The 16,662-nt window shown below is 45.4% G+C and overlaps 1 protein-coding gene across 1 annotated transcript in view; it reads right to left on the reverse strand.

Moving 5' to 3' along the window:
* Positions 1 to 584: 584 nt before the first annotated feature.
* gabra2a (gamma-aminobutyric acid type A receptor subunit alpha2a) overlaps positions 585 to 16,662 on the reverse strand; it is a 47,692-nt gene continuing 31,614 nt past the window's right edge. Inside the window, exons 7-9 of the mRNA XM_056295471.1 lie at positions 11,553 to 11,705; positions 6,323 to 6,525; positions 585 to 884 (exon numbers count right to left, since the gene is read on the reverse strand). Coding sequence (XP_056151446.1) covers positions 585 to 884; positions 6,323 to 6,525; positions 11,553 to 11,705 — 656 coding nt within the window. The remainder of the gene's footprint in view (positions 885 to 6,322; positions 6,526 to 11,552; positions 11,706 to 16,662) is intronic.

The following is a 16,662-nucleotide window of genomic DNA, read 5'->3' on the forward strand; positions in this document are numbered from 1 at the left end:
TTAACACATATATGAAGTGTGTTAACACACATATGAAGTGTGTTAACACATATGTGAAGTGTGTTGACTCATATGTGAAGTGTGTTAACACATATATGAAGTGTGTTAACACACACATGAAGTCTGTTAACACACACGTGAAGTGTGTTAACACACATATGAAGTGTGTTAACACACACATGTGAAGTGTGTAAACACATATGAAGATGACAGGACATTACAGTATTGGTACACAAGTTGTTCTTGTCTGGTATTTTTCATGCCAAAGAGCAAAACGTCGTGTTTGAGGTTGGAGCGAGGCTGTAAGCTGGACACATTAATCTGATTCATCCAGCTGACCTTGCATTTCCCAGGTAGCCATTTTAGTTTTCTGGATAAAGGGGCAAGATGGCCTCATGACAGTAGCCTGACAACAAACTGAGCTACACAAACTGGACAGATTTACTGGGCAAACCTACGTATAGTAACGTCCCCCTCATTGTCCTCCTCATGACTCCTCCTCTTCAGACGGTCGTGTCTAGTCCAGGGCTTCTTCACACAGCTCCTACTGTGTAACGGTAACCGTGGCCGACCGACTCATCCCATCATGTGGAATGATCTAGATCTTTAATGACGGGTTCTCTGTTCAGGTAGGTGGCCCAGTAGACCAGATTGAAGCTGCCGAAAAGCACCGGGAACGTGATGCGGGACATGCGGTCGATCTTGCTGACGCTGTTGAAGGTTTTCTTGTCTTGCTCGGGCTTGGCCTCCCCTTTGGTCTTGCTGCTATCCGCGGCTGCAGACTTGGAGATGGTGGGCAGTGTTGAGTCTTTTGTGATATTGGGGGCGTAGTTGGCCACAGCCACAGCATACGCATTGTTCTTCATAACAACCACTTCCTTTTTCTGTAGGGAAGAAAACATTTTTGAGTCGTCGTCCTTTCAGAGTACCAGTACTTAACCGTTCCCCAACACAGTAACATAGCTGACTAAAAATGTAAGGGGGACAAATCTGCAGTTATGTCTCATAAGGGGGGGGGGGCCCAAAAATGACCAAAATGGCTCAAAGCCTTCGGTAAGTTGTCTCAGGATTGGTCTGAAATAATCATGTAGAAGAAGAAAAATCCTCAGTGACATTTTCATGGATATGTGCTAATGAATAAGACTGGTCAAGACCCAGTCTATGACTGCCCCGGGTGTGGGCAATGTCCCGAAACTGTGGCCAGTGTTTTACACGGACAGTCAGTGGCAGTGTCTGTAATGTGAATTCCTGGATATTAAATGTTCATCTGCAGTTTTCTGAGGTGGTCCCAGTAGTACGTGCTGTTAAAGTGCATCGAAGCAGCATATCACAGGACATGGTCACGCTGCAAGAAGCTCCAAGAAGAACAACATATTCCACTCATATATTGGGATTTTTGATTTGAAAGAGAATTTAATGTAAGTGTTGTTATAGCTACTCTAATGATTGATCTGTTTCAATCTGTGGATGTCTCTCATATGTCCAAGACTCACCCGGTAGTGACAGGCCAATTCACAAAGAATGGATTGCAGCCGCTGATAGCACCATGAATTGTGCGTCAATTGCAACCACTATCTGCCCCGTCTCCAGGTCCGATTCACAAAAGATATTGTGTGAATGACATTACAGCTCAAACAGCCCCACACAGTTTAGCAGCTGAGTGCAAAGTGCCCTTGTTTTGTCTCTGATTGCAATTTCCCACATGGCAAAGTAAAAGATGTGGCAGAAGGCAGGTTCAATGTCTTTCTTGATGACATCAAGTATAGCAAGAATTTTGGACCTGGCAACTTGTATCTGCCAATGACTTCAGTCTCAGTTAAATCAAAAAGTGATGTAGCACTGGAGCACCGGGACGCTCTTTGCTTGGCAGCACAGTTAGGGCTGCATTTCACCCTTTGCAGGGGCTTTGCAAATCACATGATTTCTTTTTGTGTTATTATTATTATTATTTGGCTGAAAAAGCCGCACAATCCTCCTGTGAATTCGTCAGTGAGTGTTTTGCCAGAGTGGATGCATTACTGTGTGCTCTCCCTCAGGCCTCTCTCTCAGGCCTCTCCCTCAGGCCTCTCCCTCAGGCCTCTCCCTTAGGCCTCTCCCTCAGGCCTCTCCCTCAGGCCTCTCCCTCAGGCCTCTCCCTTAGGCCTCTCCCTCAGGTCTCTCCCTCAGGCCTCTCCCTCGGGCCTCTCCCTCAGGCCTCTCCCTCGGGCCTCTCCCTCAGGCCTCTCCCTTAGGCCTCTCCCTCAGGTCTCTCCCTTAGGTCTCTCCCTCAGGCCTATCCCTCAGGTCTCTCCCTCAGGCCTCTCCCTCAGGCCTCTCCCTTTAAGCCTCTCCCTTAGGCCTCTCCCTCAGGCCTCTCCCTTAGGCCTCTCCCTTTAAGCCTCTCCCTTAGGCCTCTCCCTCAGGCCTCTCCCTCAGGTCTCTCCCTTAGGCCTCTCCCTTAGGCCTCTCCCTCGGGTCTCTCCCTCAGGCCTCTCCCTCAGGCCTCTCCCTTTAAGCCTCTCCCTTAGGCCTCTCCCTTAGGCCTCTCCCTTAGGCCTCTCCCTCGGGTCTCTCCCTTTAAGCCTCTCCCTTAGGCCTCTCAGCACTCAGCCGGCAAATCAAGTCACATTAGTGACGTTGTTGGTCACCTGATTCAGCAGCCCAGTCATGTCAAACTGATCACTCAGTCGCTCTAACTATGACCATTGAGCCAGCCAGTCAGCCAGAGATATTGGTGTTTGTAGGGCTGGCCCCGCTGGCTGGTCCAGCTAAAAATTAGAATCATTTTTACCTAATCATCTGGGCTGGAGATCGTGCTGTCTTTTCCCCATTTTTAAAGAATGTAAACAATATATCACACCAAATGATTAGCTAGCTACAACTTGTGAAGTAGCTGGTAAGACTGGGCAACATTCTTTTCAAACGTTTTGCTTCCTGAATAAAATTAAGAGTTTATGATAGACAATGCCAAGCTGAACACAAAAATAATTTCAGCGTGTGGCACTGGTGTCATGGCTGAAGGCAGATTGGGGTATTCAATAGATTTCTTATTTTTAGTAGAAAAGCCAGATACCTTGGTCAGAGAGCAGGAAACAGTTTGCCGGGTGATCTTTCTGTTCTCGCCATATCATTGGCGCTGCAAATGGCATAGACTTCCGAATACCACTGAGCCAAGCTCTCAGGTTGACCGCACATATTGCAACATGTTGCACGGTAAATGTGAGGAGCTCAGGGTTTCTCTTGGTCACCAGTTTTACATCAGAAGTAGAGCTCATAGTGCAGCTCATCATGGTGCGTGTTTGAGTCTTAAGTGTATCCTCACCACAGTAACAAAATGTATTGCAGCTGTTGCAACACTGGAGACATTTCTGCTGTATTAAATCTCCCTGAAGACAATAAATCCTATTGTTAAGTGTGCTCACTATGCTACTGCCTGAAGAACAGGTGCATCAACATGCGTCCAAACAGCATGTGTACATGTGAGTAGCTTTCATAGCCTGTCTGCCAGCATCTAACCTGACTAAGCATGCCCAGGCTGCCCAAGACAACATCTGCATAGCACCTAACACTGAGTGCATGCCCATGCATGCTTGAACTGACCAAAACAGCTTGCTTTGTGGGTAATATACTAGCAGACTTAAAACTATGATGGGAAATCACAAAAATATTTTATATCTACAAAACGGTATGTGAACATTTTAAGGTGATTTTCGTGATCAGCAGCCCAAAATCCATAAAATACACCCAAAAGTGTCCAGGAAGCAAAACCTTTGTTGTCCAGTGATATTTATCAAGTGCTTTGCCATGAGATTCACGAAGCTATAATTTACGATAATAAGCTTCTGTTATGAAATGTACACTTTCACAAAAGTGGGATGGGGTGACATAACAGTTTTACCATGAGCATTGACATCTGTGTTTGTGGTGTGTTTCAATTATAACAGTTAACAAGATCCTTTGTATGTACAAAATCACATTTGTGAAAAAATGTTTTAAACACTAAACTGGTCAAACCTATTTTTTAATTATGTTTTCAGAAAGGTTGATAAATCAGATGCTCATCCTAGCATATCTGCCAAATTGGGTTTATTTTTTGTATGGCAACCGATCTCTCTTGAAAAGGAGATTTTAATTTCAGTGGCAGTTTCTAAATAAAGAGAAACAAATATCCTGCTACTGATCAAACAACAATTTTTGGTGCACTCACAAACAAGCAAGCAATGTGCTCAATTGCATTTGAGAATTCATCGATTATGCTATATTAAGCAGCTAACTCAGGCAGAACTCATTGGATTGTCTTGCATCAATAACTATCACAAATGATGGCAAATGAAAGATTGCTATTGCAATAGCTCAAGGGTTATTTAGGCATGTTCTTTCCCCGCGAGCCAAGGCAAGAAGTCAGGTCAGTTATAAACAAATCAAAAATGGTGTTTTAAACCAGCTGGCTAGCCAGTGGTGAAGGAATTGGGAGTCTTCTGTCATTGCTGGAGCCTATCTCAGCAGTCACTGGGCGGCAGGCGGGGAGACACCCTCGACAGGCCGCCAGACCATCACCAGGCACAAACTAAACAGCTGAACTTAAATATACAGAAACATAGTTGAAAAATACAACCACTTTAGGGCAAATGGGCAGCCAAGGAAAACTGGACAGTACTCAGGACTGGGAAAAGTCTAGCCCTGCTCAGTCACAGCAGGGCTAGACTTGACGGCAGAGTCCTGGGCTGATGCATTAGTGCTTCTGCATTGTGCCTTCCTCTTGGCCAGCGTCTGTTTAGTTTCCCCAATGTACAAGTCACAGCAATCCTCCTGACACTTAACAGATACACTATATTGCTCTGTTTATGCTGATGGACCCGATCCTTGGGGTGGACAAACTTCTGGCATGCCATGCTTTGAGGTTTGAAAACAACTAAGATGTGATTTTTTTTTTTTTGCAGATTGGCAATGGATAAACATTACCTAATTTTCGAGAGTACCTTCAGCTGGAGAAAGCATGACAGAACAACATATTTTTTTGTTTGTTTGTTTGTTTTTGCAGGGATCCCCTCACCTTTTCTCTCTCCACAATTGTACTTGGCCAATTATCCCACTCTTCTGAGCCATCCTGGTCACTGCTCCACCACCTCTGCCGATTCGGGGAGGGATGCAGGCTACCACATGCCTCCTCCGATACATGCGGCGATGCCAGCCGATTCTTTTCACCTGATAGGGAGGAGTTTCACCAGGGGGACGTAGCACATGGGAGGATCACGCTATTCCTCCCAGTTCCCCCTCCCTCCTGAAAAGACACCCCAACCAACCAGACAAGGCGCTAATGCAGCGACCAGGACACATACCCACATCCGGCTTCCCACCTGCAGACATGGCCAACTGTGTTTGGAGGGATGCCGGACCAAGCCAGATGTAACATGGGGATTCAAACCGGTGATCCCCATGTTGGTAGGCAACAGAATTGACTGCTATGCTACCCGGATGCCCTGAACAACATGTTTGATTTGATTATCAAAACCGAGGTTATCATGGCATATTACCCCAAGATTCCTAGCAGCCTGCTTAAGACTACCTGACAGACCACCAAGATTAGTACCAAAAGGACTAATGGAATTTGGAGGAACGAACAGAATGACCTCGGACTAATCATCATGAAATTTAAGAAAATTTCAGACATCCAGGATTTAATGTCAGAGAGGCAAGTTGTGAGATTTGCTAGGGTGCTAGGATTTGTGGGTTTTAGTGGCATGTATAACTGAGGGTCATCAGCATAAAAATGGTAAAGAACATCGTGATTTTCGTGATTTTTTATAGAAAACAGAAGGGGGCCAAGAACTGAGCCTTGAGGGACACCACGACTCAACTGAGCCATCGAGGAAGTTGAGTTACCCAGAGAAAGTTCTGTTGGTGAGGTAAGAGCATAATAAACTCGGAGCCAAGCCCTTGATTCCAACCCAAGTCTCTCAGCAACGTAAGAGGATGCTGTGATCAACTGTGTTAAAGGCAGCACTTAACCCTAAAAGAACTAAAATCGAGCATGCATTATTAAGCATGCATAAAAAAGTCAATGCTCTGAAGTGGAAGGAAATTCAAACAAATCCTATAAATATCAATGAGAGAGTATCTAAACTCCACATGTATAGTCTCGTTAGTCAAATAAAAGAGCAAGTGTATGGTGGATACTTTTTCCACACCTTCCACACTCCCCCTCCCAAAGTATATACTGAATATTAGTTAGGTGAATTCATTGATGAATCTTGAGAGGTTGTTTGATGATAGCAATGTATGACAACTTTTTTTTGGAGACATTTGTAATGAACAACACAAAAAGTACCTCAAATTACTATACCTTATCATTCACCACACTCTTTCCATCCCAGGCCCAGCCTCGCTTGGTGAAGTAGTTGACGGTAGCAAATTCAATGAGCGCAGAGAACACAAAGGCATAGCAGACAGCGATGAACCAATCCATAGCTGTAGCATAGGCCACCTTTGGTAGGGAATTGCGGGCACTAATACTCAAGGTTGTCATTGTTAGCACTGTAGTTACACCTACACAAAAGGAAAAAAACAAAACAAAACAAGTTAAGTCCCAGGATGATCCCACAAGCTTATTCATGTAAACTAAAGGATCATGCCAGCAGTAATACTTTGCTTGACTCAAAATACTGGAGGCTCTCAAATGATCTAACACAATCCTAGATCTTACAGTCTATACTTTGACTACAGTCTTCAATTTGTATACAGTATGATACCACTTTATTTATTCCCTTTATAGCTATTCTACCAAGGGCTACAGGTCAAGACATAAAAATACCGAAGGGCAGATCAGTAGGACACACAGTTACATTAACGATAATTAGATGTTGTGACAAGATGCAAACACTCATGGGGAAGAACACAGGGGAGGGAGCACTCCAGTTCAAAATAGTTATTATGTAACATAGTTAAGCAGCCTCAACAGACTTGAGCCTTGTTTACTCAAGTTAACACAGATTCCTTTCAAAGCAGAAAATTCCTTTAAATCCCATTTCAGGGTCTTTGAGTATAAGTTCCATTGTTACAACTGTTCCCAACACAGTGCCAGCATTCCAGCATTTCTTCCTGGCTTCCTTCTCCATTTGTCTGCTGAAACACACATAAGTGTGTGTAGTGGCTGGGTGGTTCATTATACACTGGCATTTCTCATTACTTAAAAGAGCCATTCCTAATTCTACCTGCCTTACAACTAGTGGCTAAATCACGGCCCTACTATATTTGTAAAAATAGGTAAAAAGAAGTCATTAGCCATAGAAGCATTCAGTCAGTTCTCATACTGCCTGTTGAACAGGTAAATGCTCCTGTGTGTGTTGGCCATGGAGCACTGTAAGTTCTGTCTTGATGGTAGTCAGTGTTCGAACTATACCGTGGCCCCAGTGGGGAGCCCACTTTTTGTATTTTTTACCAACGGGGGGTGGGGGGGGGACGCTTTCGCGTGCCTCAAAAAGAGGACTTACAATGACTTACAAAGATACAACAGCTGTAAGTGTATAGCGTACGGCCTACTTGCTTTATGCCAGCACATCATATAGGCTATATAAATATATACTCCCTCTATATAAACTAGGCTATAAACAAAGCACATCAGGATGCCTACAATCGAGTACATCAACAACGGTTCAAGTTACCTGTCACAGGCTACAGAAGAACACCATAATTCCTCCGTTCAGTTAAGACATCGAGGGTCATGTAGGGTCAACAGCCCAGCCACAACACATGGGGAATAACATACCTTACCTCAACACAGAATCGACCACAGAGGCCTGGGGTCAGCTGCCTCTGCTGTTCGTCCAGAAATCCATGATGTGGACGGGTGGTGACCTGCCTTAATCCAAGATGTGATAAAGGGCATTGGGTCGAAACTCTCCAACGGGGGTCCATTAATATCCAGAAAAAGGAGTGATGAGAGGCTGTTTTCATGCAACCTATTGCGGGTCTTGCTGTCAGCATCATTGATGGCAGAAAATCCCCTCTCACACTCAGCTCAAGTGGGGAGGTAGGTTCTACTGGCTGTACAAAGCTTTTCCAGCGTTTCGCCTGGTGCTCTGTCCTGTAACCTCCAGTCGCAGAACTCCTCGACCGCCTCTCTGGCTGGTTCTCCAAGCATTTTAGCAAGTACCCGTACTTTGTTTTCTCCATACAGAATCAAAGCATTCTGATCCTGTGGCCAAAAGTTCTTGTCCAGGGGTTTTAGCATCTGTAGGAGGTCCGATTCTGGCATTCGCCTTGTGAGACTGTCGATCACAGATTGATAAAACTGATTTGGGTTCATCTTTCCCGTGCCCTTAACTAGTTGACCATCTTTAAACAGCCCCAGGGATGTGCGCTGTCCGGCCTTCTGTGTGGATTTACCTCCACTCGCTTTCACTGCTTTCAGTCTATCAATAGACTGCAGAATGTGGTGACTGGCATCCACTAGAGTGATGTCTCTTTGCTGACATTTCAGTGACAGGCCCTGTAGGTCATGGAGTATGTCTTTCATGCAAGCCAGATCAAGTAACAACCCAGAGTTTGTGAGGTGTTTGTGTAGCGCCAGGAATTTCTTCCTCTCGGTGTCATTGCGAGATGCATCCTCGCTTGCAGTTTTGAAGTGGCGTGCTAAAGCAGGGTAGTTATTCCAGATTGCCTTTACAGGATTGAAACTACTCGTCATCCAGCTGATGGTGACTATCTGTCCAATTCTCAAAATCTGCATATTTAGATGTCCACATCTCCTTTGCCACTCACATCACATCTCATGTATACGATGAGATAGGCATGGCCTACACTACGTCACAATACGTACGTGTCAGAGGACACGTTTTTGCGAGACCGAAATACGTGTACATGGACACGTATTAGCTGCCACTGGGGCCGCAATCCCGTCTTCTGGCCACTGGGGGCGCAAGAAAAAGGGCGGACAGCGTCATGGTGGCAGCAGTCCTGCAACCAACATAGTAGATGAATGCGGGAGGTGCGGCAAGACGCAGCACACCGATGAGCGGAAGTGTCCTGCAATGAACAGGAAGTGCAACAAGTGTCATAAAAAGGGACATTGGGAGCGTGTACGTCACTCTAAAGCGGTGAGAGACGTCACTGAAGAGGTTAAACAGCTGTACTTTCTGGGAGAAGTTGGCAAAGACAGCAGTCAGGAACATTCGCTCCGCCATCTTTGTTCAACATTTCTGACATTCCATTGCGTCATGACCATGGTCATGACAGAGCTAGTAGGCTACAGAGCGCCCCTAGCGGCATCTGTGAGATACGTGTCAATGAACACGTATAAGTGACTTGCAGAAGCGTGTCCATACACACGTAAAGAGGAGGCGACCGGTCTGGCATGACCATGTACTGTGCTTTCATCAATGGTGATGCTGATTTTTGAATTAAGCTCTCACATATTGGAAACAAACTTCTCCCGCATTCGCTGCGCAGTATGACCTATAATCTCAGCGCAGGAGGGATCTGATTAAGCTCCCGAAGCGTCCTTAAAGGGGTGAGCTTTCTGTAAGACAGCCTTTCCTTAGCCACCATATAGGCGGCCCTGAATGATGCTGCGGTCTCCTCCATTAACCCGGAATTCACCTCAAGGACTTTTATTTGGCAGAATCGCGTTTCGCTTAGTCAACGCCACTTCACCGGCCCTCTTGTGTGCAATGCTGCCCAGGCTGGGTTTATATCTCTTTCTTCAAGCTTGTGCTGAGCGGTGCTGCTCACTTCCTCGTTAATCCTCTCCTCGGACAAGTGTGGGCCAGGTACCTTTTCAGACAGAGGAAGGGTTTTGTGTCCCTGCAAGCGGTGCACCCCAAGCTCCCATCCTTAATGAACAGCCATGTAGTATACCGACTCTTCCAGGCTCTCCATTGCTGGCCGTTCCAGGTTGACGGGAGAGAGGAGCAAGAGGGGTTAGGACCGTGACCGGCTGAGGCCTCTTCCTCTGACGAGCTGTTCCCTCCACCATCTTCAGCCAGAGAGGAGTCTTCTTCAGCTCCTTCCTGCTGCGCTGGTACCCCGGCGGGCGGTGGGCCATCAGCGGTCCCAGGGCTTGCAGCAGGTGACCCGGTCATGCTAACATCGCTAGAACACAGTTTCTTAGTGAAACCAAGGTTCCTTAAACTGCCTTGTTTCTTGTTGACATGGCTATTGATGCTAACTGCAGAAAGGAAACGCTAAGGACTTCCCGCGCAGATCAGTGGGCCTCAGCCTCCAACGTTTATATTTGTTCTACGAATCTTCGAGTTAACGCGTAAACACGAGTGGAGTTTAATTTGCACCACAGCGCCGCCACGCCGTGACGGTCATGACGAGAACAGCATGCGTCGTTATCTTTACTGAAGTGAACTGGTGTTAAACCGCCGTCATGCATGCATGAAAGACACATTCGCAATTTTACACATAATCATCCATGATGATGATGATACACACACAACTGAAATTGCATGTCAAAATAACACATTGTCAATATTTTTAGAGACCCCCCCCCCCCAAATTTCACAAATCATGTTTTCAGGGGAGCCCATGTCTTATTAAGGGGAGCTGAGCTCCCCCTAGCTGCCCCGTAGTTCGCACCACGATAACCTAAAATGGGACTGATTGGATCCAACCTGCCATGATTTTCAGAGTTGTTTTTTTTCCTTTTTCCAAAACTGCTGATCATAGAAGGAGGGCAGGCTATGAAGGGCTTTCAGCCGCAGCTTGCAGGCAGTTTCTGTTTTGGAATTGATGTGACTCAGCAGATAAAGGAGAAACACAGCATGCTCATAATGAAGACGGTAGAAAAGGGAATGAGTATAGACATATAGACTAAAAAAGTTGAGATTCCATATGATGTATTGTTGTTGGTGGAAAAGATAGTATTTGTGTAGTAGGGCATTGTCAAACATGGCTCTGAGGAATGCGAAATGATCCATTACGTCCACTTTTGTACCAAGTATTGACAGGTTCAGTACTGATGGTCCTCTGTAGCAGTCTTCTACCATCTTCTTTGTCTTGATGACATGCAGCCTCAGAAGGGAACAGTCACGCCTGCCAGTAGATGATTAAAGAGCAGGTTCATGGTCTGGGTATTGCCTTTAGAGGAGCTGGAGCAGGACCGTATCATTTGCAAAGTTAATGATGTAATGGTTTTCATAAGCACTTTGTCAGTCAGTAGTGTGCAATATCAAAATTAGAGGGGGAAGGACTTTTCTTTTCATGGTGTGTGATGCGCCATGCAGTGACACATTCCTTAAAACCATTACGAAAAAAAGGCCATATCCACAGAGCAAGGCCATGCTGTTGTGTAAGTTTTTTGGATGTTGTTGGGAGAGCAGGCTGCAAAAAGCTGATGAGAGGTGCACAAACAGAGGCCTAGCAAACCCATGCAGACACGGGGACAGCATGCAAACTCCACACAGAGGACGACCCGGGACGACCGCCAAGGTTGGACTACCCTGGGGCTCGAACCCACGACCTTCTTGCTGTGAGGCGACCGCGCTAACCACTGCGCCACCATGCTACCCATCCCTTTGTAATCAGCAAGTTTAAATACGGTTTGATAAGTTAAAGAAAACATGTTCTACCGAAGACGGTTCGAGCTGGCACAGATTCCCGGTTGAGCCAGAAGGAGACCTGGGAGAGGATGACTGTCATGATGCACGGCAGGTATGTTTGAATCACAAAGTAGCCAATCTTCCTCTTCAGATGGAAGTGGGCGGTCATGACGGTGTATTCACCTGAGGACAAGGGAGAAGAAACACAACCTCTGACCTGGTATCTGCTTCTCCTTTAACAGCAAATCATTTGTGGTTGGCCCTCCTGCTAACTGAACTACATATATGAACACCCCACCTTCTGCTAACTGAACTATATGAACACCCCCACCTTCTGCTAACTGAACTAACTATATGAACACCCTCTGCTAACTGACCCCCACCTTCTGCTAACTGACCCCCACCTTCTGCTAACTGAACTATATGAACACCCCACCTTCTGCTAACTGACCCCCATCTTCTGCTAACTGACCCCCACCTTCTGCTAACTGAACTAACTATATGAACACCCTCACCTTCTGCTAACTGACCCCCACCTTCTGCTAACTGACCTCTACCTTCTGCTAACTGAACTATATGAACATCCCCACCTTCTGCTAACTGATCTCCACCTTCTGCTAACTGAACTATATGAACACCCCCACCTTCTGCTAACTGAACTATCTATATGAACACCCCCACCTTCTGCTAACTTACCCCCATCTTCTGCTAACTGAACTATATGAACAAACTGCCCACCAAACCACTACAAATGAAGAGGCAAAACGGTCAGTGAAAAACAACCGACGGAGGAAGGTCAGATGGATAGTTAAAATGAAATTTAACTCACTAAATGCAAACAGTACATAAGGACTCATCAGCAGTACTGACACTGACAGGTTAAACTGACCGTTACACAATACGGTGCTGGCAGATTAGTTGTAGGACAAAAACTTTACAGCAGTTCAAATATTGGCAACACTATGTGCTGTATGGCGTTGGATTAAAAGTAAAAGAAGTACAAGCCATTCAAACTTGAGCAGCCATCTTGTGGCAGCATTAGCATAGTCGGTTGCATTATTTGCTTAGTTGTGTACAACATATGACTTGTTTGAATTGTATGAATAGGAAAAAGGTCTATAATTTAGTGCAAAAAAGTTTGTATTTTACTGCAAAAATATTTTCATAAACAAATATCACGATATTGTCTAAACTGGAGGAAGTCTTTACTTCATTTCCATATAAATGATTACAGTGGTGCACTTCACAAGACAGTATGTCTTAGACTACGTGATGCTGCCATGTCCTCCTCTTTGGGTTATTGAAGGAGTTGTTGGAGGGTATCCATCTCAGGGCTAGAGTCCCGCTCTAGAAGATCCTGGTATTGTTCTTTCCACCTCTCTTTGACTGACTTATTGTCTGTTAGCAGTGTGTGTCTGTTAGCAGTTAGCAGTATAGTGCTTTAGTAGCACCAAAGAAGCCTCCAGTTTCACCGGCATCTGCAAGGTGCTGGATCTGAAGGGCTTTCGTCACCCACCGCTGGTTCTTCAATTCCCTGACCCAGCTTTGGATGGCTGACTGCTCCTGCAGGGGCAGCTCTTTTATTTTGGCAGTTGGTGTCATTCTGCCAAATGGTAAAGGCGTGCCTCTTGATGTTGATTAATCATTGGATTTCCAGGTCGTTCTCAGCAAACCAATCTTGGTGGTTCTTCGTCTTATTTTCAAGAGTGGTTTTACAGGAGACAGTGAGTGCAGTCTTGAGCATCTCCCAGTGGCTTTCAACATCATCTGGCTACTGCTTGGGCACCGATGTACTGAGAATGGCCTGGCACTGTTGATGATAGGAGGTATCAGTAAGTCTTTAGAGGTTGAGCTTTGGGTGGCTCTAGATTTTAACTACTAGCTACACCTGTGGCAAGGGCCTTTCTGTTTTTTATTCTCTACCTCTCTGCTCCACCTTTCCTCTTCTTCTGACCATCCATTTCACCGGGCGACTTGTCTAAAATATTATCGGTAGACAAGGAGGTAGACGGTTGCTATGAGCGTCACCAAAAGACGTGATGACATCATTTTTTGGTAAGTGCAACCTTGCGCCGGGGACACTGGCGAGACAGTGTCGCGCTGCCTAATGCGCAGATTCTGAGGTCCGTCAACTTTTTTCTGCTTGCTATGTTATCTCTGGTCGAGTTGACTGTTCACAGCACGCCAGGGCACCGGGACGGGCTGTTCACGTGGGCATACTGAACTCACTCGCTTCCTGGGTGCCTTTTGGACTACAGAAAGTGGAGTCCCAGGCACAGATGTGGATGCCAATTAAAAGAACATACAAAGAATTTGTCTTGGTATGTTGGTGCAAGTTTAAAAAGAATTATATACACTACCGTTCAAAAGTTTGGGATCACCCAAACAATTTCGTGTTTTCCATGAAAAGTCACACTTATTCACCACCATATGTTGTGAAATGAATAGAAAATAGAGTCAAGACATTGACAAGGTTAGAAATAATGATTTGTATTTGAAATAAGATTTTTTTTACATCAAACTTTGCTTTCGTCAAAGAATCCTCCATTTGCAGCAATTACAGCATTGCAGACCTTTGGCATTCTAGCTGTTAATTTGTTGAGGTAATCTGGAGAAATTGCACCCCACGCTTCCAGAAGCAGCTCCCACAAGTTGGATTGGTTGGATGGGCACTTCTTTGAGCAGATTGAGTTTCTGGAGCATCACATTTGTGGGGTCAATTAAACGCTCAAAATGGCCAGAAAAAGAGAACTTTCATCTGAAACTCGACAGTCTATTGTTCTTAGAAATGAAGGCTATTCCATGCGAGAAATTGCTAAGAAATTGAAGATTTCCTACACCGGTGTGTACTACTCCCTTCAGAGGACAGCACAAACAGGCTCTAACAGGTACTATTTAATGAAGATGCCAGTTGGGGACCTATGAGGCGTCTGTTTCTCAAACTAGAGACTCTAATGTACTTATCTTCTTGCTCAGTTGTGCAACGCGGCCTCCCACTTCTTTTTCTACTCTGGTTAGAGCCTGTTTGTGCTGTCCTCTGAAGGGAGTAGTACACACCGGTGTAGGAAATTTCAATTTCTTAGCAATTTCTCGCATGGAATAGCCTTCACTTCTAAGAACAAGAATAGACTGTCGAGTTTCAGATGAAAGTTCTCTTTTTCTGGCCATTTTGAGCGTTTAATTGACCCCACAAATGTGTTGCTCCAGAAACTCAATCTGCTCAAAGAAGTGCCCATCCAACCAATCCAACTTGTGGGAGCTGCTTCTGGAAGCGTGGGGTGCAATTTCTCCAGATTACCTCAACAAATTAACAGCTAGAATGCCAAAGGTCTGCAATGCTGTAATTGCTGCAAATGGAGGATTCTTTGACGAAAGCAAAGTTTGATGTAAAAAAAATCTTATTTCAAATACAAATCATTATTTCTAACCTTGTCAATGTCTTGACTCTATTTTCTATTCATTTCACAACATATGGTGGTGAATAAGTGTGACTTTTCATGGAAAACACAAAATTGTTTGGGTGATCCCAAACTTTTGAACGGTAGTGTATATACGTATATATATATATCCATCCATCCATTATCCGAACAGCTTATCCTGCTCTAAGGGTCGCGGGGATGCTGGAGCCTATCCCAGCAGTCATTGGGTGGCAGGCAGGGAGACATCCTGGACAGGCCACCAGGCCATCACAGGGCCATATATATATATGTCCCGTGTAGCTTAATTGAAAGCTGATGATTGCTTATGGCATGAAACAGGTTTGTACTGTTTCATAAAGAATTTACTTGACTCACTGGATTATTTTGCTCCTTATTTGTTGAGCACTTGTCCTGTCGTTGAGTGTTTCTTTTTAACAAAGTTATTCATATATTTATACAAAATAATAAAATAGAATAAAGATGAAAGTAAGGTGTAATAAGGTGCAATCAACACCAGTTCAGAGTTGAACACGACACCACATGGCAGTCCCTGATGCCCATCACTGGGTGGCAGAATGCAGAAAGGTAAATTGGAATTTCAACACATTATCTACAGAATAAGAGCGGTGTACAGGGTAGCACAGCTTTTATGCCGGGTGTCCATATGCAGAGAGCACAGTAGGGAAGGTAAAAGGGTGAGGGGGTGGGTGGGTGGAAATGTCAGGATTTGTGAGTGTCTGGGGGCTTGTTAGACAGGCCTACTGCTGTAGGGAAGAAGCTGTTCCTGTGGCGTGAGATTGTGGTTTTTATAGATCTTAGGCTCTTACCAGAGGGGAGTATTGTATTATTTTTTTTGACATTTTCTGCCTTTATTTGATAGCAACAGTCGAGAGAAACAGGAAAGGCAGAGGAGAGAGAGGGTGTGACATATAACAAAGGGCCCAGGCTGGATTTGAACCCAGGCTGCTGCGGGAAGGACTCAGCCTTATGTGGTATGCGCTCTACCAGGTGACCCACCGTAGCACTCCCCAGAGGGGAGGATTTTGAAGAGATCATGGCCTGGGTGGGAGGGTCGGCCATGATCTTTCCTGCTCGGGTCAATGTCCTGGAGGCATACAGGTCATGGAGGGAAGGCAGGTTGCAGCCAATTGCCCTCTCAGCAGAGCGAATGATAAACTGCAGCCTGCCCTTGTCTTTGGCAGTGGCAGCAGCGCACCAGATTGTGACGGATGAGGTGAGGATGGACTCAATGATGGTAGTGTAAAAGTCATCATTCGCTTTAGTAGGTTGAGCTTTTTCAGCTGCCGCAGGAAATACATCCTCTGCTGTGCCTTCTTTTTGAGGGAGCTGATGTTCAGCTCCCTCTTGACGTCCTGGGGTGGTGATGGTGCCCAGGAAATGGAAGGATTCCACAGTGCCGACTGGAGAGCCACACAGGGTGATGGAAGTGGGTGGGGCTGGGTATTTTATGAAGTCCATAACCATCTCAACTGTCTTACGAGCATTGAGCTCCAAGTTGTTTTGGCCACACCAGCACACCAGATGGTCAATCTCCGACCTGTCGGAGGGTTCATCTCCACCAGATATGAGCCCGATAAGGGTGCTGTCGTCAGCAAACTTCAGGAGCTTGATTGACTAGTGAATGGAGGTGCAGCTTTTCATATACAAGGAGAAGAGTGGAGGGGAAAGGGCACAGCCTTGAGGGGAACCAGTGCAGACGG

The sequence above is a fragment of the Lampris incognitus genome, chromosome 16 (assembly GCF_029633865.1).
Source record: "Lampris incognitus isolate fLamInc1 chromosome 16, fLamInc1.hap2, whole genome shotgun sequence".
Taxonomy (NCBI): Eukaryota; Metazoa; Chordata; class Actinopteri; order Lampriformes; family Lampridae; genus Lampris; species Lampris incognitus.